The sequence below is a fragment of the Dasypus novemcinctus genome, chromosome 10 (assembly GCF_030445035.2).
Source record: "Dasypus novemcinctus isolate mDasNov1 chromosome 10, mDasNov1.1.hap2, whole genome shotgun sequence".
NCBI lineage: Eukaryota > Metazoa > Chordata > Mammalia > Cingulata > Dasypodidae > Dasypus > Dasypus novemcinctus.
The window spans coordinates 108,806,601-108,834,034 of NC_080682.1; the positions used below are offsets into that span (position 1 = coordinate 108,806,601).

General features: G+C 38.4%; 1 protein-coding gene across 5 annotated transcripts in view; it reads left to right on the forward strand.

The window, feature by feature from the left end:
- The window catches only part of UVRAG (UV radiation resistance associated), a 402,827-nt gene that overhangs the window by 251,397 nt on the left and 123,996 nt on the right, over window positions 1–27,434 (forward strand). For 4 of the 5 annotated variants that reach the window (XM_058305983.1, XM_058305987.2, XM_058305985.2 and 1 more), the window contains one exon: window positions 12,035–12,113. In XM_058305983.1, coding sequence (XP_058161966.1) covers window positions 12,035–12,113 — 79 coding nt within the window. Of the gene's footprint in view, window positions 1–12,034; window positions 12,114–13,222; window positions 15,412–27,434 lie in introns of those variants that run through there. The other variant, XM_058305986.2, reaches the window with a different exon arrangement.

Consider the following 27,434-nt stretch of genomic DNA (forward strand, 5'->3'; position numbering starts at 1 on the left):
CTCTATCCTTCCCCAGCCCTACATAACCACTAATCTAATAATAATTTTGATATAAAAGATTGAGCACCTATTATATTCCAGGACTGTATAAGAAAATGACTAGAGAATATACCATTATGTGTACTGATTTTTTTTTTAAACCTATATTATATGCTACATTGCGAAGGGCTGTCTTTAGAAATTTAAAATGAATATTTCTTCTTTCAAATTCATGTTCCAAATGCAAATATCTTTTGTCATTATAAAGTATGGTAGGTTTATGCACCTTGCTTAATTAATTATAGCTTTTTGTGTTTTTTTTCTTTTTTTAATTTTATTTTTAAAGAAGCCATAGATTACATAGATGTGTCAAAAATACAGGGGATTCCCGTAATACCACACCCTCGGCCCCCTCCCACACCTTTTCCCACTAACAACATTTTTCATTATTGTGATACATTTGTTACAATAACCAACACATATAGAAGTATTGCTACTACCATGGTCTGTAGTTTACATTATGGTTTACACTTTGCACTGCAAAATTTTATAGGTTTTGACAAAATGTTTAATGGCCTGTCATGCAGAACAATTCCAATGTCCCCAAAATGCCCCATGTTACAACTATTCTTCCCTCTCCCTTCCCTCAGAACTTCTGGTGACCACTGCCTTTATATCAATATTTGTGTTTTTTAAATTACAGATTTTGTGTGAAACAGGTGCTGTTAAGCCCAGGTTAATGCAGGAAACTGCTAAGATTATGGAATGTGATTTTGATTTACTTGGCAGAGTTTTTGTTTGTTGTACAAAATTGTCTATTAAAAAAAAACAAATGTGGTTTCCATCATTGAATTTTGCTCTGTTCACTGATATTTGCCTATAGACTGTTTTTCAACAGTTGCAAAAAAAAAAAAGTATGGGAAAACTGGAAAGTTCCTACAAGAACATTGATATTGCGTTCTTTTAACATTTTCCGTAACTATAATTTACCACGTAAAAAGGATGGTGATTATTTTGAACCGTCTTACTGAAATAGTCTGAAATTCTATTTTTCTGAAATTCTTCTTTTATTACAGCTCTGTCTAAAGAACCGTATTTATTATTGGCAAAGAAAATAATCTGATGTAAATCTTTTTGCGTGATTTCTCCATTAAAAACTTGGGTGGCATCTTATTACCTGTCATATCAAATTAAATCTCTCTTGACTGGCATATATGATCTTCCATTATATATTCCCTCTCTCATTTCTTTCCCCGAAGAAGAAAACATATCATTCTCCCTCTTATTCTTGTAAAAAGATTTTTGTCACTCTCTGCCCATTGATTATGACCTTATTGTTATTTTTCATTTGGTTGGTTGGTTTGGTTTTTATTTTTGTTATTTTTTCTTTGTTTTCTTCCCCATGTTATTTTTTGTTTGTTTGTTTGCTGCCTGTCCTGTCTAGTATCTCTCTCTTCATTTCCCTCTTAGATCTTTCCTCTGTGCTTTCTTTGAAACCCCTTTTCAATTTTTATAATACACACCATGTCTTCAGCCTCTTTACTATACAGCTGTGGTATACAACTGTATATACAACTAACTACTAGATATAAGTAAAATAACTGGCTTTCCCCTGAAACTATTACTTGCCCTGGAGCTTTCTCAAGGGAAGACTGTTCTTGGTCTCATACCTCCCATATCTTTGGATACAAAGGGGGCGACATCCTCTTTGCATCCTAAGGCCAATTCCATATCATATCTCAGTGGCTTCTACCTAGACTTTTGGACACCAGGAGTGGATCATTTTTCAATGATGAAATTGTTTTCAGTAGCAATCATGAAATTAAATGAATAATAATAATAGCCAGAAAAGAAAAACAGAATTTTCTTTTATTGAACTTCTTATATGCCAGTTTAAACAAACAAAAAACCCCATTATTACAGCATGAAAAAGAAAATGCAATAGATTAATATTTGACCACCTTAATCTATTTTTTTTTAATCTACATATTGGTCTATCACAGTCATAAATGCTATTTTAGTTTGTGTTTTCATGCTGTTTTTGATTGAGTTGTGTTCTCCCCAAAAATATGTTGAAGTCCTAATCCCTAGTACTCCCCAAATGTGACCTTGTTTGAAATAAGGTCATTACAAATGGAATAAGTAAATTAAAATGAGATCATATTGGAGTAGTAGGATGGGCCCTTAATCCAATATGATTAGTGTCCTAAGAAAAAATTTGGGCACAGACTGACATAGGGAGAATACCATGTGCTGACTGAGGCAGAGAATGCCATGATTTGCCAACAAGCCAATGCCAGAAGCCAGGAGAGAGGCGTGGAACAGATTCTCTGCTACAGACTTCAGCGGAAGCATGGCCCTGCCAACACCTTGATTTTTAGGCTTCTAGCCTTCAGAACTGTGAGACATTTTTGTTGTTTGAAGCCTCCCACTTTGTGGTACTTTGTTACTGAAACCCTAGCAAACCTAGGACATATGCATTAACTTCTGCAAGTTTGTCAATAACTTCATCAAAGTCTGTGTTCTTCTCGTTTCATTAGATTGTATAGACAGACTTGCCCATATGTTCACAATCAACTGAAGAACATTTTTTATTAATTTTGATTTTTTTAAGTTTCACATGGAGCAACAGATACACATGTAATTAGGAAAAGTCAGAAGCATAACAACCAGAGATTTATGAGAGTCCTATTTCACAAAATTTGTAGAAATTGAGAATCTCTCCAGGTATTTGTTTTCTTTTTAAATTGACATATAATAAAATTTACTCTTTTTTTGTTGTTCATGTACAGTTCTATGGATTTTAACACATGCATAGAGCTGTATAAATGCCACCACAATTAAGATAATAAAGTTTATTTTTCTTCCCTCCCCTCCCCTCCCCTCCCCTCCCCTCCCCTTCCCTTCTTTTCTTTTCTGGAATAGGGATTGACCCCAGGACCTCATATGTGAGAAGCAGGCACTCAACCACTGAGCTTTATCTACTCTCCTTATTTATTTAGAGACATTTTTAGCTGCTTTCAAAGTTCTCCACTGTTGAAAATTTTTCATTCAAATATCTTTCCCAGAAAAGCACCACAAATTTCTATTATATTGGTAATAGATGTTAATAGATATAATTTAAAAAGAAATTTCCAAGGTTTTTCTTCTTCTGCAAAAATCAGAAAAAGTGGAATGACAGAATGATAGCATTGATATTCTTTTATCCATTGCGTTAGAATATGTATGCAGTTATTGGTGAAAACCATGGAAGCATTAAAAACACAGTCTTTTTTATTTATTTATTTTGGTATGTAAGATGATTGTATTTTATCATTTTTCAGGACATTCTTCTTTGAAATTGGCTCCTTCCTTTTTCTATGTAAATGTCCTATTCCTTACATGTTGTTGTTAATGGCTTTCACCACAATTTCTGTGCATTTATCTTTGAGAGACTTTTAAAATTTGGTATTTCACTGTATATTGTTGAAGCCTGCCATTTTAAGTTTTTGTATCCTACTAACCTTATCTAAAACTCTACACCAGAAAAAAGATAGAACAGAAAAATTACATATCACTATTATTGTTTGAGTCCACTGTATAAACACAGAAATATGTAAAACAATTTGGAGACCCAAACTGTGTCCAAAGCAAGCTTGGATGATTCCAAACCATTGCAAATTGAGTAGAAACTAAAATGTGTACCTTACTTAGTCCACTTGTGTTGGGCCAGTTGGATAACTGAGACTTCTCAGAATTAACTTTCACATAGATATTATGTTTATTAGAAGACACATAATGAAAAGTCTCACTTCAAAGTTTACATAAGTATTATTAAAACTCAACAGTAGGGAAGCGGCTGTGGCTCAATCAGATGAGCTCCTGTCTACCTTATGGGAGGCCCTCGGTCCCAGGCCTCCTTGTGAAGGCAAGGTCGCCGCCCAGCCAGCAGACACAGTGGTGAGCTGACTCAGCAAGGTGATGCAACAAAAGAAGGGAAACAAGCAAGAACACAGAAGAGCTAGCAGCAAATAAGCACAGAGAGTAGACAGCAAGCAAGCCGCAATGAGGGAGGGGAAATAAATACAGACACAGAAGAATTTATAGCGAAATGGACACAGAGAACAGACAGCATGCAAAAAAAAAAAACTCGCAAGGGGGGGCAGATAAAAAAAACAAAAACAGTAACTGCAGCAATTGTTTAGAACTTAGACCAACCAAACACTTTTTTCTGGGAGGAATATTTTATCAATGGCATTGTTTAGATTTGTTGGCACACAGTAACAATAAAAAGTAAACTAAGTATTTTTGGTCCATTTTATTCTGTGCCACTATCATTGCTCTTCTACCCTGGTGGCTTTATACTTATAGTCTGTCTCTTGTCAGGATCCTAAACTGCCCTGTCCCATCATTCTTAACTCAAACCCACTCAACTACCCAGGACGGTTCCAACCTTTTCCATACTGTACCCAGGATGCTGAGCACCATTAGAGACAATCAAATACTAGGGAAGATTGGTAGCACAGTAAATTCAGTCATCAACCTCAGTCAGACTGATCAATTCTAGATATCTGGTTCTCTTGCCATAAGGACTCTTTATCTTCTCTATGTTTTCCCCACTCTCCAGTTTCCACTCTCTCATTGTTTAATAAATTGCCTCATTTCTGACTTTACAGAGAAAGTAGAAGCTGTCAGGTGATAAGTATATAACCTCCCACCAAAACACCTAAAATCCTTTTTTCTTTTTTTTTTTGCCAGTAAATGTTTTATTGACAACCAGGAACATAGCCATGACAGGGAAGCACAAAGGACTGCAAACTAAAACCCAATACCCAGCAAGGGCCCTTTGGGCCAGGAACACTGCATCCTGGGGTCCTCAGAGTCTCCCACCAGTAGACACACAAGACTGGGTATCCAGGGAAGGGGGAAGTGGCTCTGGAGTCCCAGAACGTGAGAGGATGTATGATGCCTCATTATAAGTGATGGGGTTTTTTAATCATCTTCATCATTCTCAAAATGCCCTTTACTTCCTCAACTCTGACCAAACCCTCCAGTCCTTCAGCTCCATTCTCTGAAACTCTGTGCATGTAATTAGGGAACTCCTCCCATATCCTTAGGCTCTTCTCAGAGAGTTAATTTTCTTGCCCTAAGCAAACCTGAATTTTCCCTGAGAACCCCCCTTCTCCTGCAGCCTTACCATTGGTAGCTATTAATTTTCTTATATGCCAGGTATTCAAATTCAGGGGTTAGAGTTGGGGTTGTCTTTGTATGACTTCTCCTAGATGGTTACTCCTCTACTCCGTTGTAAAAGCAAATATACAAAACCCTATGCTCTTCTTTCAGCTTGCCTGTTCAGCCTCTTGTTCCTTACTTCTTTTTGGGACCTGCAAACCCTGGTCCCTTTATCCAGTTTATTGCCCATCATTTTAGCAACACCTTTGTGTTGTCCCCTGTGTATTCATATATATTTATCCAGCAAAACCCGAACTCTGGATCATCCCTACACCCTGCTGACCATTTTCTCTGTACCTCCTGCACCCAGCAGATATCTAGAGACTAAAGTCACAAGACTGTATCATTATAAATTCATGATTAATAGCCATTTCTGGCCTTTCGGTAGCATTCAACGAGCCTATTACATTTCTTCAAGTTGTTCTACCATTTGATCAACCCTCCATCTAGTTGGACAAAACAAAATATTGAGAGTTATGCATGATCTCCCGTCTCCCATCTCCTTTCACTTCCAACCCATAGCCTTAGGACTTAATACTCTAAAACTCTTCCAAATTATTGTTCTTTCATTTTCCAATGTAGACCCTAAGGCGTCTGTGGAAAGATTTTAGGGGGTCTGTGAGCTTGAATTGAAAATTCAAAAAAACATTATGCTTGTGGGGATGTGTTGATGTCGGTGTGATACATTTATAAAATAATATACAGTGTAGTGTGAACTTAAGCATATACAAAAGTAGGGAAAATGCTATAACAAACCTTACATACCCGGCTTTAATAATTGTTTATCTTATTTTATCTGTACCCCTTCTTCTCTCTTTATCCCAGTGAATTATTTTTAAGTAAATCCCAGATACCATAACATTTTGTTCAGTGTTTATCTTTAAAAAATATTTTTACATAATAACAATACCATTAACATGCCTAAAAAAATAAATCCTTTAATGTCATCTAATTAGTATTTAAATTTCTCCACTTGTTCTCTAGTTTTTTTGTTGCTGTTCCTCTCTTTAAATCACAACCCAAGCAAGTCCTCACATTTCCTTTGGTTGTTAAGTCTCTTTAAGTCTTTTTCTTTTTAAACATTTCCTTTACTATTTATCATATCATCTTTTTAATTTTGTACCTTGTTATATTTTATAATATCTTTGTATATTGGGGCATGTGTTCACAATTTTTTACTGACAGGTATGAATTCACTTCTTCCCAAGATATTTTGGATTTTAAAGGAGAAAAAGATGGGCATTGCTAGTAAATGAGCAAAGGCAGAAAAAGAGAAGAATATGATATATTCATGAGACTATGAACTACTTGAACATAGGGCTGTAGCTAAATAGGGCAGGCAGGTCAGATCACTTTGGCTTGAAACCTAGACAGAAAAGTTGAAATTTGAAACAATAACTGATAAGGAAGTTGGACTACAGAGTGACTTGATAGGTGGTCTCTCAAGTGAGAAAAAAATAATTTGCATTTATATCATGTTTTCGATTTTCAAAGTACTTTCTCAATCTTTTTTTTTTTTTTTCATTTTATCCTCATTAGATACTTATGAAGGAGGCAGGAAAGATAATAGTCTCCCTACAGCTTAGGAACTGAGTGTTAGAGAAGTTATGATTTACCCAGCTTTGTAGAAATGATGGAACTGAGACTAAAATATTGGTCTTTCTGTCATAATTCAATTTTTTATAATCCATTAGGCTGCCTTAAATCAATCTGGCAAGGATATGGAGAATGAACTGACACTAAGAACTCTGGCTTGTTGTCCGGAGTGGATGTGACTCAAGCAGTTGAGTGCATGCTTCCCACATGGGAGGTCCCAGGTTCCATCTCCAGTGCCTCCTTAAAACAAACAAAAGAACCAACTCAGGGGAGCCAGTGTGGCTCAGTGGTTGAGTGCTGGCTTCCCACATAGGAGGTCCTGGGCTCATTCCCAGCCCTGGTACCATTTAAATAAAGAAAAAAGGTGGTTGTAGTAGTCAAATTGATAATGACTTAGACCATTGGTTCTCAGCTGGAGGCAATTTTACATAATACTGCCCCCATCAGGGGACATTTTGGTTGTTACAGCTGGGAATGGGGTGCTATTGACTTCCAGTGGGTGGAGGATAGGGATGCAGCAGTGCACAGCGCAGTCCCCCACCCAGACACACACACAATAGAATTATCCAGCACAAAGTGTCAGTAATGCCAAAGTTAAGAAACCTTGACTTAGACTAAGAGAGAAGCAGAGGAAATGGAGAGTTAAGATTGTTTCAGAGAGAAGCTGACTTGGAACTTGGCAAATGACTGTATATATGAAGGACAAAGAAGGTGGGAAAAATTGAATGTCACTCTAAGATTGAGCAATTGATAGAGAAAAGTTGTGGTGGAAAACTTATCTGAATAGGAGAAAGTTTGTTGAGTTTGAGGTAAGGTCATGGAGTCAGAACCTGTTGAATATGTGTTCTCACATTTTCTACAAATACAATGGGGAGAAGTGATCTTCATATGCACAATAAAAAATTTTGAATTAACTGCAGTCATCAAAGTACCCCAGAGAGCCCCAGTTGCTAACAGAACCAGACCTGGATGTAGGACTTTGAAGGTGAAGGCAAGAACTGTCACCACCTTGGAATCCTTTGTAAAAATGTCTATGCTTTTGAGTGGCAGAGGGGAGTAATAGGGGCAAATAGTGCTTATAATAAGTGTATCTTTTTAAAATAATATTTAAAATAGTTTTTTTTACAATTTTTAAAAAAAATAGTGTGACATTCTTCAGATATGACCTCTGAATACACACACACACACACATATTTTCTAATTGTAATCTTGGTGAATTCTCAGACTGTACATATGAATCTCTTTTTTCTGGTACTCCATTTGCCAACACCAATAGGTCTACTTTACAGCTTTAGCTGGTAATTGTCATGATGACCCTTTGGCATTATAGTACAAATGCTTTCTTGAATCTTGAAGGAAAAATGAAATTGTATTCAGTATGTTTAGTTTTAAATATTCAGAATTATAGACTCTTGGAGTTGGTAGAGATACAGCTTATCTAGTCCAACAAGTCATTCAGTGTTTGATTCTCCCCTGTATTAGTTTCTAAGACTGCGGTATAAATTATCACAAACTTGGTGGCTTAAAACAACAGAAATGTATTCCCTCACTGTTCTAGAGGCCTGAAGTCTAAAATAGGGTGTTAGCAGGGCCACATTCCCTCCAAAGGCTCTAGGGGAGAACCTTCCATGTCTCTTCCAACTTCTGGTGGCTCCATGTGTCGCTTGGCTTGTGGCTGTGTAACTCCAGTCTCTGCTTCCATCTTCTCAGGACCTTCTCTTCTCTGTCTCTCCTCAGTATCTTGTACAGGAACATCTGTCATTGGGTAATCAAGGATGATATCTCAAGATCCTTAAGTTAATCACATGTGCAAAGATTCTTTTTCCAAATAAAGTCACATTCACCAGTCCTGGGGATAATGAACGTGGGTCTTTCTTTTCAGGGGCCATCATTCAGCTCACTGCAATCCCTAACACATGTCCAGGGATTATTTGTTGCCCAGCCTCTGTTTGGCTCAAGTGGTAAGAGATCTTTTAGAATTTGAACAACTCTGCAGTGGAATCAATCTTCCTGTAACTCCTACCCATGAACTTTGGTTCTACCTCTTTTAAACCATGCAGCAAAACGTCCAAGAGTTTGTTTGTTGTTTCTTGGACTTCTACTCTTCATATTAAATACTTCCAGTTCCTTCAACATCCCTCAAAAATGTGGCTCCCATTCATCTAAATCAGGGGTTCTTAACAAGGGGTCCGTGAGCTTGAATTGAAAATTCAAAAACACATTATTCTTATTGGGACATGTCGGTACAGGTATGATAAATTTATTAAATAATACACAGTATAGTATCAACTTAGTAAAGGGTCCGTGGTTTTCACCTGACCAGCAAAGGGGGGGTCCATGGAACAAAAAAAGTTAAGAACCCCTGCTCTAAGAACCCCATCCTGGTTGTGCTTCTTAAAGGATTCAGAGGCAGTAGAAAGAATCCTGAATTTATAATCAGAAAAACCTATTACTGAGGTCGTGTGTCTTCTGCTTATTAAGTAGGTGACTGAGGTAAGTCAATTTCTTTTAAATAACATTGGTCCACTGTACTTCACTGCATGCTTTTTATAGTCAAATGAAATTATTACCAAAGTTCCCTGTAAAAATGACCTAAACATAAGATTCCAGTGATTTATCTGTATACTTGTGAAAAGTCTCTTAAAACTTTGTATAGTCTGACCCAGTACAAAATAGTTGGGGCTAACATAATTTAACATAATCTATTAACATAAGCTGCTCTGCTTATGTTAATACAGTCTAGGATACCATTAGCTGTTTGGGGGAGTCATATCATAATTCTTTACACATATTGAATTTTGGTATACTAAAGAGCTCCAAATTTTTTATACATCAACTATTACCTTCTAATTAGTTGATGTAGAATCAGTGAATTTTTCAAACAGATAAGTATTTGGAAAATAATTTAATATTGGCTATTTTAATTGCCCTTTATGTAAGAGTATAATAATAGCAAATATATAGTTCTTCCTTCAGTTATTTAATGTATTACTTTCATGAGTCCTATTTTGTGATGTTAAGGACATATACTTGAATGACTACTTTCTTATCTAAACCTACAGTTTGCCAATATCATTTCCCATCTATATTGTAATAAAATTATATGTCCTTGTTTATTTTTTACTGCTTTAATTAAATGCAAAGCTCTATCTTTTTGATGGGGGTATGAAGCATTCAGTGTTCATTTAGTAGAGAGTAAATACAGTTTATGAACTTGCTTACTCCCTAAGTTCTATAATTTTACAGTACAACAAAGTTAGATTTTGGACACTATGTATAACCAGCCCCACTTGCAAATTTAATATAAAATTATTAAATCTATTTCCTTTCTTTAGCTTTTTCCTAGAAAACAATATTCTGTAAGTTTTATAGAATGTATCTTTTCCCCTAGGCAGTTAATAGACAATTGAAATTAAGTATCTCCAGTAATTATCACCTACTTTTCATTTCAGTAATATTATTTTATTTTTTAGAGTACTTGTATATTGTAAAACTAAGGAAGTTAAGATTTTCTTCTTGACTCTATCAAACTTCTGATTGGTCTGTTTGTAGAGAAGTCTGTTTCAGAGGCTAAAACACATGCTTGGTCTTGAGAATCAGGAAAACATGATTAGAATACAAGATATATTCTAACCTTTCATCTTTATTTGCAGGGGAGGGTTAAAGGAAATAGTGAGGGAAACTTATTCCCTAAAATAACTCATCACCTTTATGTAAGATCCAGAGATTTTATGCCTTTCTTGCTTCCGTGAGTCAAGTTAAAAGGTAAAGTCTTATGATGCTTCTATGGCATGGGCACCATTGCCTTGAAGAAGTAGCATCCAAATAGTAACCTCAGGGCAGCGGACTTGGCCCAGTGGTTAGGGCGTCCGTCTACCACATGGGAGGTCCGCGGTTCAAACCCCAGGCCTCCTTGACCCGTGTGGAGCTGGCCCATGTGCAGCGCTGATGCGCACAAGGAGTGCCATGCCATGCAGGGGTGTCCCTGCATGGGGAAGCCCCACACACAAGGGGTGCGCCCCGTAAGGAGAGCTGCCCAGTGCCAAAGAAAGTGCAGCCTGCCCAAGAATGGTGCCGCCCACACGGAGAAATGACACAACAAAATGACGCAGCAAAAAGAAACACAGGTTCCCATGCCTCTAACAACAACAGAAGAGAACAAAGAAGACGCAGCAAATAGACACACAGAACTGGCAACTGGGGTGGGGGGGGGGGAGGGGAGAGAAATAAATAAATAAATCTTAAAAAAAAAAAACAAATAGAAACCTCAGCCAATGAATGAATTTCTGAATGACTTTTTTTTTTTTGGCTTGTATTGGTGCTGTTGATTCAACTACCCACCTTAAAATAAAATAAATCTTGTATCTTGCTTTCAAGTCTGATTGTTTTTCTCTTAGTCTTCCTCTCCCATTTAATAGAAATTGAGATGTCAAGTCTAAGAATATTAGAAGGAAAAAAATTCTAGGATCTTAATCATCTTAATCTCAGGATGGAAAGCTTATGAAATATAAATAGGAAGCACAGTGGCCCCAAGTCCTTATGGATGGTGGATTACTTTCTTACACATTAGTCCCTTATTGCATGACCTATTCAGTGTTTCCATTGAAAGAAAGCAGTCATTGTTCTGATTTGACTAATAAAAGAAGATACTGGGAAGTAGATGTGGCTCAATTGATAGAGCATCTACCTACCATATTGAAGGTCCAGGGTTTGAACCCAGGGCCTCCTGGCCCATGTGGTGAGCTGGCCCACACGCAGTGCTGCTGCGCACAAGGAGTGCCATGCCACACGGGATGTCCCCTGTGTAGGGGTGCCCCATGTCCAAGGAGTGCGCCCCACAAGGAGAGCCACCCCGCATGAAAAGCACAGCCTGCCTGGGAGTGGCACTGCATACACACAGAGCTGATGCAGCAAAATGACACAATGAAAAAGAGACACAGATTCCTGGTGCTGTCTTCATCTGATGAATACAAGCAGACACAGAAGAACACACAGCGAATGGACATAAGAGAGCAGACATCCGGGCTGGGGGGAGGGCGGGGGAGGAGAGAAATAAATAAAAATAAATCTTAAAAAAAAAAAAAAAAAGATATTAAGATAATAGGTTGCAAAGACTAAAACTAAGTGATTTAGTCCAATTCTTCAGATGTTTATGCTGTACCTAAGACTCTTCAGCCTTTGTCAAGAATTTGGAGGTTGTTTTCACTCAGTTTTGCAATATTTATGATCTTTCTTTACTTTTTCTTAGGTTTCCACTATATCCGAAAGGAGGGGAGAAGTTGCAGTTTGATTATGGTGTCTATCTTCTGAACAAAAATATAGCACAGGTAGGTAAATCCCCTTTACTTCTCTCCTACTTCCCACATACAGCCTGTTTTCTTAGATTGCTAATAGTCTTTTTTCTTTATAAACAAGACTGCAGTCAACCCTTTTATTTAACCAATTTTACTAACAGTGCAAAAGTCTTTTTTGGCATTCTCTTATTCTGTGCCATCATAGTGACTACAAAGAAACAAGGGGTACAAATTGGAATCATCCTGCTAAATTGAGAAGCCCTTTTTCTGTGTTATTTTCTGATAGATTATACTTGAATGTGTGGGCTTTATAATATCTTATCTCTGCAGCTTGACTGGTAACAGCTTTTTCCCACACACCTGAACTCTTAGATCGCTCCTATGAACTCTTTTTGCTTTGGGACTTGTTTATGGAGTGAAAATTTAGTGCCTTTGGCAAGTTCTTAATGGTCTCCTCACCTTATTATTCAGGGCCCAAAAGAAAAGACAAAATATGGTCCTTCCAACCCATGTTGGATATTGTGGCTTTCTCAACAGCACACCAGTTAGGATCGCATTTAAATAATGTCATAGAAAGAATATCAGATGCTTGGGCTTTTGTTTTTGTGAAAGAAACATGTAGCATTTCTTAAGCACACTTGGATTACTTCAAAAAAGTAGACATTCGATGAAATTTTCTAGACGTAAAAGAAGACCAAATTGAGTGCTCTTTTTAATTTGGATATCTTTACAACTAGAATATCAAATGGACGAGTAGCCAAGGTTTTGCTGTTATTTAAATACATTATCAGCTATATCTCCAGACTTTTTCAGTTTTATAGAAGAAATAAGATTTATGATGCTTTTGTTTTTATGAGCCCACATTGCCTTTTATCCATATGAATTTAAAAACTCACTCAATAATTCCCTTATGATGCTTAATAGTCCTAGAATTATTCCTCCATATGGTTTCATCTTTGCCTTTCTTCCCCTCAACCAACTTCAGTAGAGTGTTGTTGTTTTTTTTAATTTGGGTTTTATTAAGATTCTTATCCTATTCTGATTTGGATCAAATTTCTAGTGCGCAGCCTTCAGTCAGTTGCTTCATAACGTCACTCATTGCTCTCTCAGCCATACTGCTTTTATTGTTATTTCCACTGCAGCTCATGTTCTTCACTCCAGCTAAGCAGCCCTGCTCACAGTCTCTGGCCCTGGACTCACCTTTCCATGTGCCTTTATGTCCACAACTGATGCTTTCCATCCCTCTATTTTTGGCAGATAAGTATTTCAACCTAGGGAAAAGGACTCTTAATTTCAAGGCTGCCTAGCTCACACTCTATTGATTGGAGTTATGTCTCACTATGGAAGAGGCAGTGCTTAGACAGCACCTATCAAAAGTGCCTAGGCTAACAGTCTAGTAAGGAAGAAGTCTAATAAATTGAGAGCATTTACAGTGAAGTTAGCCAGGATGGGAAAGAGCATAGGATATTAGAGATACAGAATCTGGGAGTCAGAATGTCAAAAAAATTGCGTTATTTAGTAGAACTAAGTTTTGATCTAAGTTCAGAGGTTCTTCTCCCTGGTTCTATTTTCTGTCTTGCTCTGGGAATGTAGCCCCTAAGGTCACAAGGCTTGGAAGCTTCCTGGTTAAACCTGCTCTTGATTAAGGCTTGGGCTGAAGTGGCTGGATTTTGTCATTAATCCCAGCTTCACATATACAAACACTCCTCCGTGGCCCAATAGGAATACCAAAGGAGGTGCTAAGAGTATCCAGTCTCCTTTGAGAGCAAAACTAAGATGGAGGCTGATTATGTACAGTGGAAAGTTTAGGATAGTGAGCCCTCCACAACAGACTCTTAGCACAGCATGTATTGGTCCCCACTTTGGAGCATAGCCATGGTGGCCTAGGAGGAAAGGAGCCGCTGACTTTATTCTTAACTGAACCAAGACCACAAGTATGCTGAACTTGATTTATTCATCTGTTTAAGAAATGGATTACTTCTAATAATTTTGTGTCCTTTCCAATTTTACACTCCTTTTTAAAGTTGAGAGATTAGGGGTATGTGTCTGTGTGTCTGTGTGTGTGTGTATGTGGTGGGGGTGATAAGTTAACTACTCTAAATCATAGGGAGCAAGTATCTTGCTGTCTGTTCTTTCATCACTGTTGTGGCAATTTTTAAAAGGAGGGTATGATAAATTCTTATAAACAGATTGTCTTAGGTTTCAAAGTTCATTCAGGATGCCTTTTCTGAGCATTTAGAAAGAAATTTTTCAAAGATTTGTGACCTCTATCTTTCCTTCACTTCTGCTCTGTCTATTCCATCTCTTGCTGTTTCTTGGAGTGTTTCTCTTTGTCTCTGACCTTACTACCATCACTTTTCACATTTTATTTGTAACACCTCAAAGAATCATTAATATTATGGCTCCTAATCAAGTATTATATCAAACAATTCTAACTTTTAAAGGTTTACTTTTATATACATATATGCTAATGCATGTTGTCAAAGAGGAGTTTGTCTTTTCAGCCAGTCTCATTTGCACCACATCTCTAGAGATGTGAACAAATCATACTGTTAAAATGGCCCCACCTCAGTAATTTATAAGGCACATTAGTGGAGGTGGATGAAAGCATTGGCATGTGTTAAAGCGCCAGAGAAAAAGGAGTGAAGTCATTTAATACTGCATCTATAACTTGGTTGAGGATTTGAATAGTCAATAGGACCTTTCATCACAACCAGAAGTAGTAGTAAAATCACTTTTTTGGTGGAGGAAATGACAGAATTTAGTAATATTTGTTACTTCAGTATTTGGAATCAGTCCAGCCCAAGTTTTGAAAGCACAAGCTTAGAAAGACAGGCCTTCAAGAGAAATCCTTAAGTGTTGTTTGAAGAGCTGAGAGGATTGGTAAGGCCTGCTTGCCCTCTTCCTGGCACTGCTGTCTTAAAGTATGTGTGTATGCTGGATTGGGTATTGAAAGTGAATATAGCAAAATGCCTCATTTTCAGTGCCATTTACTAATCTTTGTCAAGTGTCAGCCCCCTTGACTGGAAATAGTCGTCCTCGTTGGTCAGCATGTAACACTACAGGAATGGGCCTGTCAAAATTCAGGTACAGTGTAATTAAAATTGATTTTAAAACCTAGGTCCTGCCATAATTATCAGTAAGTTTTAAAATACATTCTATAAGAATTTGTGTAGAGCACAGTAGTTTGCTTCTAGTTCCTGGAACATAAAAGTAATAAAAACAAAAATTGAAATACTTTTATCTTAAATTTCTGGAGAGCTTAATGTTTTATAAAATATCCACACATATATCCATTTGATCTGTACCATTACCCTATAAAGTAGAAGAGGCATATACATTAAGCAAATTTGAAGACAGTATGGTTTTGACATCTGTCATCCCCAATGTGGTTTCATATAAACTGAAAGGTTTGGCAGAGATTCCCTTACGTCCATGTACTTGATTGTTAAAAGTACACAGAATCAAAGAAGTTAGCATTCCCACATAGAAAAGGATCTTTAGAATAAAGTTCCTTTAAAGAAAAGAAGATAACTATTTTGCACATCATGATATTTCCATATCAAGCGCAATGCCTGAAACAATGTGTAGCAGTTTGATATGGTTTATGAATTCCAAAAATAGATATTGAATTATGTTTATAAACTGGTCTGTACCTGTGCATGATTATGATTAAGACTTTGATTGGGCGGGTACTCACAGAGCAGAGGAGTTAGTTGGAATTTTGATGTTGGGGTTTTGATGTGGGAGTTTTTTTGTTTGTTTGTTTGTTTTAAGATTTATTTTTATTTATTTAATTCCCCTCCCCTCCCCCGGTTGTCTGTTTTCTGTCTTTTTGCTGCGTCTTGTTTCTTTGTCCGCTTCTGTTGTCATCAGCGGCACGGGAAGTGTGGGCGGCGCCATTCCTGGGCAGGCTGCTCTTTCTTTCGTGCTGGGCGGCTCTCCTTACAGGGTGCACTCCTTGCGCGTGGGGCTCCCCTACGCGGGGGACACCCCTGTGTGGCAGGGCACTCCTTGCGCGCATCAGCACTGCGCATGGACCAGCTCCACACGGGTCAGGGAGGCCTGGGGTTTGAACTGTGGACCTCCCATGTGGTAGACGGACGCCCTAACCACTGGGCCAAAGTCCGTTTCTGGTGTGGGAGTTTTGAACTGGAGCCAGGGAAGTGAACACACTGGAGAAGAATGCAGAAGAAGAGAGGTAACAGAAGCCCCAAGGAGAGAGACAGCCTTGTGGAGAGAGGTAAAGCCTACAGATCCTCACAGTCTACAGCTTGTGGAGAAAACAGAAGAACTGAGCCTGGAGAAGAATGAGCCCTGGGAAGACAGGAACCCAGGAAGCCTGAACCCTGGCAGACGTTGGCAGCCATCTTGCTCCAACACATGGCAATAGACTTTGGTGAGGGAAGTAACTTACACTTTATGGCCTGGTAACTGTGAGCTTCTACCCCAAATAAATACCCTTTATAAAAACCAACCAATTACTAGTATTTTGCATCAGCACCCCTTTGGCTGACTAATACACATTGTAAGTTTTCAAGAGATGTTTAATAGATGAATGAGTGAATAATATAGCCCTATCACACAAGAAACTGAAATCCAGAGAAGTGTCTTACTTAAAATTGATTAGTTTATTTAACGAGTATTGTTGAATATCTACTATGTAGTAGGGATATCTAGATATTGTTGATTTCTACTGTGTGCAAGGGATAGAGCAGTGAACAAGACAAAAGAATCCTGCCTTATTAACCATATAATTTAATGGGAAGAGATAGACAATAAACAAAATAATTTTAGAGTGTTTTAAGTGATATGATAAAAATTAATAAGGTGATATGATTTTAGATAAAATGGTCAAATGAAGCTCTATTGAAGAAGTAACTATTTAGCTAAGGCTTTAATGATGATAGGGAACCAGCCATCCAAAGAGCTGGGGAACAATAAGTTCCCTAAGGCCATGAGAGCAGCAAATGCAAAAGCCCTGAAGTAGGAAAGAGGTTGCCTTGTTCAGGTAACTGGTTGGAGGCTAGTATGGCAGGAGTTTAGGGACATGATAGCCAGAGGACATATCATATAAGGCCTTAGAGACCTAGTAAAGAGTATAAATTTTATTCTAAATTCAGAGGGAAGCCATTGAATGATTTAAGCAGGAAGGTGGTGTTTTTTTTCAACGATCACTCTAGCGCCTCGTTTTAGTTAGGCCACTAAGGCATTATACCAGAAATGTGTTGGCTTTTATAAATGGTTAAAAGCTTACAGTTCTGAGGCTGTGAAAGTGTCCAAATCCAAGGCATCATCAAGAAATGCTCTCTCATCAAGTTGCAGCTGTGGGCAACCAGGCACATGGTGGCGTCATCTAAAGATGCCATCTCTCCAAGCTCAGCTGTGGGCAGTCAAGTACATGGCAGGGCAAAACGTAGGTCTGCTCTACTCTCCCTCTCCTCTGAGCGTCTTCTCTTCAGCTTCGAGCTGTTCCATGGGCCTAGCCTTTTGGGAACCTCTTTCTGTGCCTCTGTCCTGCCGATTCCATCCTCCAGCCTCCAGGACCTCTCCTGTCTCCAAGGGTTTTTTTCTGTGTGTGAGGCTTTTTAGTCCTGCATTTATAAAGGACTCCAGAAAGAGGATTAGGACCCACCCTGAATGAGCTGGGTCATGTGTTAAGATCCTCCTTACCAAAAGATCCTACTTACGGCATATCCATACCTATAGTAATGGATTAACTTCAAGAACATACTTTTCTGGGGTCCATACAGCTTCAAACCATCGCACTGCTCTGTGGAGAATGGGTTATCGGGAATGAGACTAGCAAAGCTATCAGTTAGAAGACTTATTTCAGAAGATCAGAAGAGGGTTGATGGTGGCTTAGACCAAGATAGTAGGGATTGAGATGGAGGGAACTGAACATTTTTGAACTATACTATGACCTATTGTGCATAGACATCTCTTCTTAGATGCTTTCTATGATGTGAGATGGATAAAATGGTTCAAAACTGGAAAAGATTGGGTGGGATTAAGGGAAGTTTTTGTTTGTTTTGTGGGGATGTAGAGTTGTTTGTTTTTTAAGATGGAAATACCAGGATATGTTTACATGCTGATGAGAGTGATCAAAGATAAATTGCTGATGCACAAGAAAGCAGGAATACTTGAAGGAGTAAAATCTTTGAGAAGAGGAATAATTGAATATGTTCAACCAAGAGGAAAAAGACACCCTTAACAGTATTTAACAGGGAAGTGGACTTGGCCCAATGGACAGGGGGTCTGTCCACCACATGGGAGGTCCGTGGTTCAAACCCCGGGCCTCCTTGACCCGTGTGGAGCTGGCCCATGCGCGGTGCTGATGCACACAAGGAGTGCCCTGCCACGCAGGGGTGTCCCCCACGTAGGGGAGCCCCATGCGCAAGGAGTGCACCCCTTAAGGAGAGCCGCCCAGTGCAAAAGAAAGTGTAACCTGCCAGAGAATGGCACCACACACTCGGAGAGCTGGTGCGGCAAGATGACGCAACAAAAAAGAAACACAGATTCCCAGTGCCACTGGTAAGAATAGAAGCGGTCACAGAAGAACACACAGTGAGTAGATGCAGAGAGCAGACAACTGGGGGTGGGGGAAGGGGAGAGAAAATAAATAAATCTTTAAAAAACAACAACAACAATATTTAACAAATATTTTTAGAACACTTTACTATGTGCCACGTAGTATTCTAAGTGCTGGGGGTAAAGCAGTAAGCAAAATAGACAAGGCTTTATCCTTGTGGAATTTACTTTCCCCCAGTAGTAGATAGTGGGTAAATAAGCAATTGATACATAATAGTTCAATGACAATAATGACTACAGAGAAAAACAAATTAAGGATGGTTGTTTGAGAGTGCCAGAGGTGGGGGTTATGTTACAAAAGTTGGTCAGGGAAGGCCTCAATATTTAGGTGATTTTTAAAGAAGTGAGTGAGTGAGTCATTTGTATATATGAGGGGGAAAGCAACCAAGCCAAGGAAACAGTAAATGCCAAGGGCCTGAGGTGAAATGTGTTTGAGGAACAGCACGGAGATCAGTGTGGCTTGAATGGAGTAAGAGTGATAGTAGGAAGAAATGAGTTCAGCAGTGTAGCTAGAAGTCCAGTCAGGTAGGGTATTTTAGTTCATTCCGAGAATTTAGACAATCTAAAATTGGAAGCCAATGGGTGGTTTTGAGCAAAAGAGTCCCATAATCTGAGTTACTATTTTTTAAGTATCATTCTGGTTGCTATGGGCAATAGACCTTGTAGTAATATGGTACCTGAGTTACTATTTTTTAAGTATCATTCTGGTTGCTATGGGCAATAGACCTTGTAGTAATATGGTACAAGGGAGAAAGCTAGCTGAGAGACAAGTTAAAGGGACTTTTGAAATAATCCAGATGAATTTATAGTGGCTTGAACCAGAGTGATGGTGGTAAAGATGGTTAGTTATGGGTCTATTCACAGATAGGGCTGAGCGGATTGATAATAGCATGAATGTGGGGTTTGAGAGAAAACGAGCATCAAGGATGACTCCAAGACTTGGTGTGAGCAACTAGAAGAGTAGAGTTGCCAACCTTTTGCCACACAAGAGAAGAAACATTTTGAAGAATGGAAAGATTAATTATGTGGCTAGTAGGTAGCAGAGCTGAAATATAAACTGACAAATCCTGAATCTAAGTTCTCTGTATTGTACAATCTTCATTACATCACAGCAGATTTAAGGTCTTCTTCTACCCTTTGTTTTTTGTTTTGTTTTGTTTTTGAATGTTCCATATATTCTGGTATAGTGTGCTTCTACACATGCTAGTACAGTGTTCTGTATATGTCCATTAAGTCAGATTCTTACTCTAATCTTTTATTTGTTTTGGTTTTTGGTTTTTGGATTTTTTAGGAGGTACCTGGAATTGAACCCAGGACCTCGTACATGGAAAGCAGCTGCTCAAATCACTGAGCTGTACCCACTCCCCATAATCTGTATTGGGATTGAATTTTTTTGTCTCCTTGTTTTATCAATTACTGAGAGAAGTATGCTGAAAATCTCCCGCAATTTAAGTGGATCTCTTTCTCCTTGTATTTCTGCCCTTTTTTACTTTCTGTATTTTGAGGCCATGTTATTAGATGAATACAGTTTAGAATTGTTATAGCTTCCTGGTGTAATGAAATTGTTATCGCTATATAATGACTCTTACCATTAATAAAGCTTTTTTCCTTAAAGCAAGCAGGTATAAGGAAATTAAATAATTTTCTTTCAGGGTTGCTAGGGCTGAGCCTTCAGTAGATTTTCTTATCTGAATAGTTCTACATGTACATATCAATATATACAATCTAAGTACCAGAAACTCCTTTTTCTCCTAGAGTAGCAGTTCTTAAAGTGTAGTCACCACCATGAGACTGATAGCTTCCCAAACCTTAAAGACTTCTTTTTATAAGGTCTGTAGTGTTATTAACAAATGCAATTTTTAAAAATATTGTATAATGGAATGCGTCAAAATTGGAAAAATCTGTATAATCCAGTGATCCAGTATTTTCTAAAGGAACAGTACAAGATGCTATATAGTTATGGATAGGTAAAAGATCCTTTCAAAATGCGAAAAAGACCAGTGAATTTTAATGTAACAGAGTGTGAAAAGTTTAGATTCTACATAATTACTAACCTTTAATAAACTTCTACTTGTTGAGTTTGGGAATAGTATCAAAGAAGAATATCCACAGTCATCTGGAATGGCTATTAAAGTACTCCTTTTTCCTTCTACATATCCGTGTGAGGCTGGATTTTCTTACAAAACAACATATAGAAACAAATTGAATGCAGGAACGATTATGAAAATCTAGGTGTCTTCTCTAAGCCAGACAGATAGACTTGCAAAAATGTAAAACAGTGCCACTCATCTCCCTAAATTTCTTTTTTGGAAAATATATTTGCTTTTCATTAACAATGTCATTTATATTAACAAGTAATAGATTTTTATTGTTATTTTAAATGAGTTAATACATATTTAAAATGCTGCTGTTTTAATTTCTAATGAGGTAAAAATAAGACCACATAAACTAAAACTCTGTGGCATTCTCAATAATTTAAGGCATATAAATGGATCTTGAGACCAAAAAGTTTGAGAACTACTATCCTAGAGAATGTGGCCAGTCAGATTTCCTATTGAAACACCATCAATTATTCGTAGTATGATAAACAAGACATGTATTAGTTCCCAAAATGTTGAAATATGTGAGACTTAACTAATTTGAATTCCAGTAATGCTATGTAGTGCATGTCATAAAGCTAGCAGCGATCACTGGATTCTATCCTGTTTGGTTTTGGGGTTTTCTCAAGCCAGGCCTCCTCTCCTTTCCTGAAAGCTCAGGGAAGTAGAAGTAATAAATACCTTTAAAAATAATAATGATAATGTACATTTGTAGTGAATTTGTAATGGCTTTTGGTTTACTTTTATTTCTGGATCGCATTTCATACTAAGTACATGCTCAATTCTGTGAAGTACATTGACCCAGTATATCTTAGAGATAAGAACTTGAGCTGCTGCTATACTAATTTACCAAGGGTGACAAACCTTTTAAGTGGCAAATAGAATTCAATATCAAAACTTCTGAAGGTCAAATCCAGCCGTATTTCACTAGCAATCTTTTTTTTTTTATTTGGACCTCATATTACAATCCTATTAGGTAGATAGAACATAAACAAATATCCTCATTTCACAGACAAGAACCCTGATATCATGAGTAAGTAGAAGAACTAGGCTTAGAATGTGGGACTTCTTGTCCTTTCTCCCTTTCACACAGCACCTTCCCCTACCAAACCTAGGCAGCCATCAATCTACTTTATGTCTCTATGGATTTGCCTATTCTGGATATTTCATATAAATATAGCATGTATCAGTACTTTATTCCTTTCTGTTGTCAAATAATTTTTCATTTATTGATATGTCACATTTTATTTATCCATCATCAGTTGATGAACATTTGGACTGTTTCCACTTTTGGGCTATTATTAATGCTGCTCTGAGCATTTGTATATGAATTTTTAGGGGGACTTATATTTGCGTTTTTCTTGATTATACTTAGGAGTGGAATCGTTGGGTCATATGGTAACTCTATGCTTAACATTGTGAGGAATTGCAATACTGATTTCTAAAATGGCTGTACCATTTTACATTCCCACCATCAAAATGTAAAAGTTCCAATTTCTCTACACTCTCACCCAACACTTGTTATTTTCTGTATATTTTTATTAAAACCATCCTAGTAAGTGTGAAGTAGTATCTCATTGTAGTTTTTTTTTTTTAATTTATTTTTTACTTATTTCTCTCCCCCCCCCCCCCCGCCCCGTTATCTGTTCTCTGTGTCCATTTGCTGTGTGTTCTTCTGTGTACGCTTGCATTCTTGTCAGCGGCACTGGGAATCTGTGTCTCTTTTTGTTGCGTCATCTTGCTGCGTCAGCTCTCCATGTGTGCGGCACCACTCCTAGGCAAGCTGTACTTTTTTTTCGCATGGGGTGGCTCTCCTTGCAGGGCACACTCCTTGCACATGGGGCTCCCCTACACAGGGGACACCTCTGCATGGCAAGGCACTCCTTGCGTACGTCAGCACTGCGCATGGGCCATTTCACCTCACGGATCAGGAGGCCCTGGGTTTGAACCATGGACCTCCTGTATGGTAGGCAGACACTCTATCAGTTGAGCCAAATCCACTTCCCCTCATTGTGGTTTTGATTTACATTTCCCTATTGGCTGATGATGCTGAATATTTCTTCATGTGCTGGTTGGCTATTTGTATATCTTTTTCAGAGAACTGTGTATTTGATCCTTTGCCTGGTTTTAAATTGGGTTGTCTTTTTTACTGAGTTATAAGAATTCCTCTTATATTCTGATGACAAGTTCCTTCTCAGATATATGGTTATATATTGTTCATTTATCTTTTTAAAAAGAAAAAATAGATAGTTAGCCTTTCTTATAGATTCTCAGTTATCTGTGGTTAGACCAAAATCATAGTTCTATATTTAGGGCAATAGCCTAGTATAAGTGTCTAAGTTGTCAATTTAAAATATATATATATTATAAACTCAGACTAGCACTTCACATTTTAATAATCTGGGTAGATAAACTGGAAGAAATGAAATTTTGTCATCTGTGAATTACAAGAAGATGGAATTCTCATTGTTATTGATACCATCAATAATTAGAAATTTGGATGTTCTGTTCCATTTCTGTTAAATTGCTGGTGCTTTGGGCAAGTGGTTTCTTTCTACTGGGCCTTAGTTGTATCATCCAAAGAGGAAAGGGGTTGAAGTTTATATACCCTGAGGTCTCTATCAGCCCCCATATTCCTTGAATCTGTGCTTTCTTAACTTTGCCACTCTTACTTCAGTATATATTCATTGCTTTTTTTCTAATCCTTTATCAAGTTTTTTTACTAACCACAACATAATCAAACAGACTTTTAAGATTCTCTGTGATAGAATTTAAAAACAGTGTGCAATATCTTGGTGATTTTGTTTATAAAAAATATTCAGATTTATGGAGTAACATACCATATAAATAACTGGATCATTTCAGTCTAATACAGTATGAACTTGTAATAATAATAATACCACTTTACATTTATGTAAGACTCCATAGTTGTCAAAGAGCTTTCACAAAAAGCTTATGTACCAGAACCAGCAAGATGGCAGCAAAGTAAGGAGCTCCTAGAGTCAGCACCTGCTTGGGGGCTCCAGGAGGCCAGAAGAGCATCCTGCAACATCCTTGAGGGAGTGGAAGGAGATGACTGCCCGTCTGCAGAGAAGACTTGTAAGTAGAGCACTCCATGCCACGGAGGATGGTGCCAATCCTCCACCAGAGGCACAAGCCGCCTCGGGAGCTGTCCCATGGCTGAATTTGAAACCTCTCCTTCCCCAAAACAGGGGAGGAAGAAACGGCTGGGCACCAATTTCAGACGGTTGAGGAAATCCAGTGGGCTACAGTATGATCCTGAGAACAGCTGAGGTTTGAGCCTGTCCAAGTCAGAAAGAGGCTGGGAGCTGCCATCTTAACTCCGTGCCTGGCATGAGGGGAAGCAGGGCAGACTGAAAATCCCAGTGCTGGTGGGGACTGACTTCTTCGCACCCAGATCATATTGCAGCTCTAGCCTAGGCCCCAGTGCCACCTACAGCCGGGAGGAAGCTGCAGGGACCTGCGCCAGCCTCTCCAGGAAATTACCATCCAAGCCATGGAGGCCAGTGATTATCCTACTCTGGCGGCACAGGCCACCCCAGGAGCTGCTCTGTGACGGGAATTGGAACCTCCATTTCCCAGAAACAGGGGAGGAGGAGATGGTTGGCTGCTGATTTCGGCTACTGATTGGGAGACTTGGCTGGCTAAGAGATAACCCCAGGAACAGCTGGGGTGAGAACGAGCCCAAGTCAGAAAGAGACCGGTCGCAGCCATTTTGACTCCACCCCCAGCCTGAGGGGAAGCTGAGCTGACTGAAACTCTCTGTGTCAGCAGGAACCAGTTTCTTTCCCACAGATCAGCCTGCAGCCTGTCTAGGCTTCAGCCCCACCTCTGGCAGGGAGGAGGCTGAGGAGCCCTACACCAGCCTATACAGGTAACTGCAGGAAACTTTGGTTGGCATAGACTGAAAATCAGAAGTCTACTAGGGCAACTGCAGTCATCTTAGGACCTGCACTGCATAGATTGTAGCCCACACTGGCAGCTCCATCCCTGCCCCAGGTAGGGAAGAAAGGGATGTGAAGCTTCATCAGTCTCTCTGGGCAACTACAGTCTAGGCCTGCACGTGAATTATTCCACATAGCTGTGACTCTGTCCCTACCCCTGGCAAAGGAGAAAGTTGGAAGAAGCTTCATTGGGCCCTGGTGCAATGAGGGCAGCTTGAGCCTCCACAGCTTACAGCACCAACTACATGCTTGGTTCCTACTGCATTACCAGCAAGGAAGAAACGATAGGAAGCCCAAACTAGAGAGAAAAACTGCACCCAGAAGAAATACTCTAGTAAGCCAGATGGGAAGATACCAATAAAAAATTACAATCCACACCAAGAAACAGGAAGCTATGGCCCAGTTAAAGGAATAAGATAAGCCTCCAGATGACATAAAGGAGTTGAGAAAACTAATTATGGATGTTCAAACAAATCTCCTTAATAAGTTCAATGAGATGGCTAAAGAGATTAAGGATATTCAGAAGACCCTGGATGAGCACAAGGAATTTGAAAGCAGACATAGAAAAATAGCAGAGCTTATGGGAATGAAAGGTGCAATAAATGAAATTAAAAAAAAAACAACATTGGAATCATATAATAGCAGATTTGAGGAGGCAAAAGAAAGGATTGGTGAGCTTGAAAAAATGGCCTCTGAAAGTGAACATACGAAAGAACAGATGAAGAAAAGAATGGAAAAAATTGAACAAGGTCTCAGTGAACTAAATGACAGCAAAAGACATGCAAACATACGTATCATGGGTGTCCCAGAAGGAGAAGAGAAGGGAAAAGGGGCAGAAGGAATATTTGAAGAAATAATGTTAGAAAATTTCCCAGCCCTATTGAAGGACATAGATATCCCTGTCCAAGAAGCACAACGTGCTCCCATTGGAAAAAATCCAAATAGACCACTTCCAAGACACATACTCATCAGAATGTCAAAGGCCAAAGACATAGAATTCTGAGAGCGGCAAGAGAAAAGCAATGCATAACATATAAGGGATATCCAATAAGATTAAGTGCTGATTCTCACCAGAAACCATGGAGGAAAGAAGACAGTGGTCTGATATATTTAAGATACTATAAGATAAAAACTTCCAGGCAAGAATCTTATATCAGCAAGACCATCTTTCAAAAATGAGGGTGAAATTAGAATATTCACAGATAAACAGAAACAGACAATTTCTAAGCAAGAGACCAGATTTTCAAGAAATACTAAAGGGTGTGCTAGAGCCTGAAAAGAAAAGACAGGAGAGCGGGGCCTGGAAGAGAGTCTAGAAATGAAGATTATATCAATAAAAGTAACTAAAAGTGTCAAAAGAGTGGTGAAAATAAAATATGACAGATAAAACTCAAATAGAAATAAACTTAACCAATGATGTAAAGCACTTGTATTCAGAAAACTGCAACTCAAATGTTAAATCAAAAAAGCCCTAAATAACTGGAAGTACATCCCATGCTCATGGATTAGAAGACTAAATATCATTAAGAATCAATTCTAGGAATAGAATATGGATTAGAGTGGACTTACTGATATTCTATTCATGAACTATTATGATAGTAATTGAAGAAAATGTGGCATTGGTGTGGAGAAAGCGGCCATGGTGGTTCCTGGGTGTGGGGAATGGGAGGAAGAGATGAAATGTGGAGGCGTTTTCAGGACTTGGAGTTGTCCTGGGTGATGCTGCAGGGACAGTTACTGGACGTTGTGTGTCCTCCCATGGCCCACTGAGTGGAACGTGGGAGAGTGAGGGCTATGATGTGGACCATTGACCATAAGGTGCAGCGGTGATCAGAGATGTATTCACCAAATGCAATGAATGTCTCATGATGATGGACGAGATTGTTCCTATGGGGGGAGAAGTGGGGTGAGGGGGGTGGAGGGTATATGGGGACCTCATATTTTTTTAATGTAATATTTTAAAAAATAAAGACAAAAAATAAATAAAAATAAATTTTAAAATTTTTAAAAAAAGAATCAATTCTACTCAAATTGATATACAGATTTAATGCAATACCGATAATTCCACCAGCATTAAAGAAAAAATGGAAAACATGATCATTAAATTTATTTGGAAGGGTAAGGAGTCCTTAATAGCCAGACACATTATAAAAAGGAAAAGTGAACCCTCATCTCCAGACTTTAAATCATAATACCTACCTGTAGTGGTAAAAACAACATGGTACTGGCCTAAAGACAGACACAATAGACCACTGGAACCAAATTTATGGTTCAGAAACAGACCTTCACAGGTATGGTCAAGTGATTTTTGACTAGCCTGTCAAACTCATACAGCTCGGGCAGAACAATCCAGTCAACAAATGATGCTGAAAGAATTGGATATCCACAGCTGAAAGAAGGAAAGAGGACCCCTATCTCAAACCTTATCCAAAAACTAACTAAAAATGGATTAAAAAAACTAAAAATAAAAGCAAGAACCATAAAACTGCTAAAAGAAATAATTGGAAAATATCTTCAAGACCTGGTGGTAGGTGGTGGATTCTTAAAGGAGATAAGAGGAGGACTGAGTGGACGACTGATGTTTAATGTATGTAGAAGTTTTAATTAGCTTTACTGTAAAATTGTGGAAATGTATAGAATGGATGGTAACACACAGTAACAGCTAGTTTATAAATGGGAATGTGACTGAAAATGGTAGT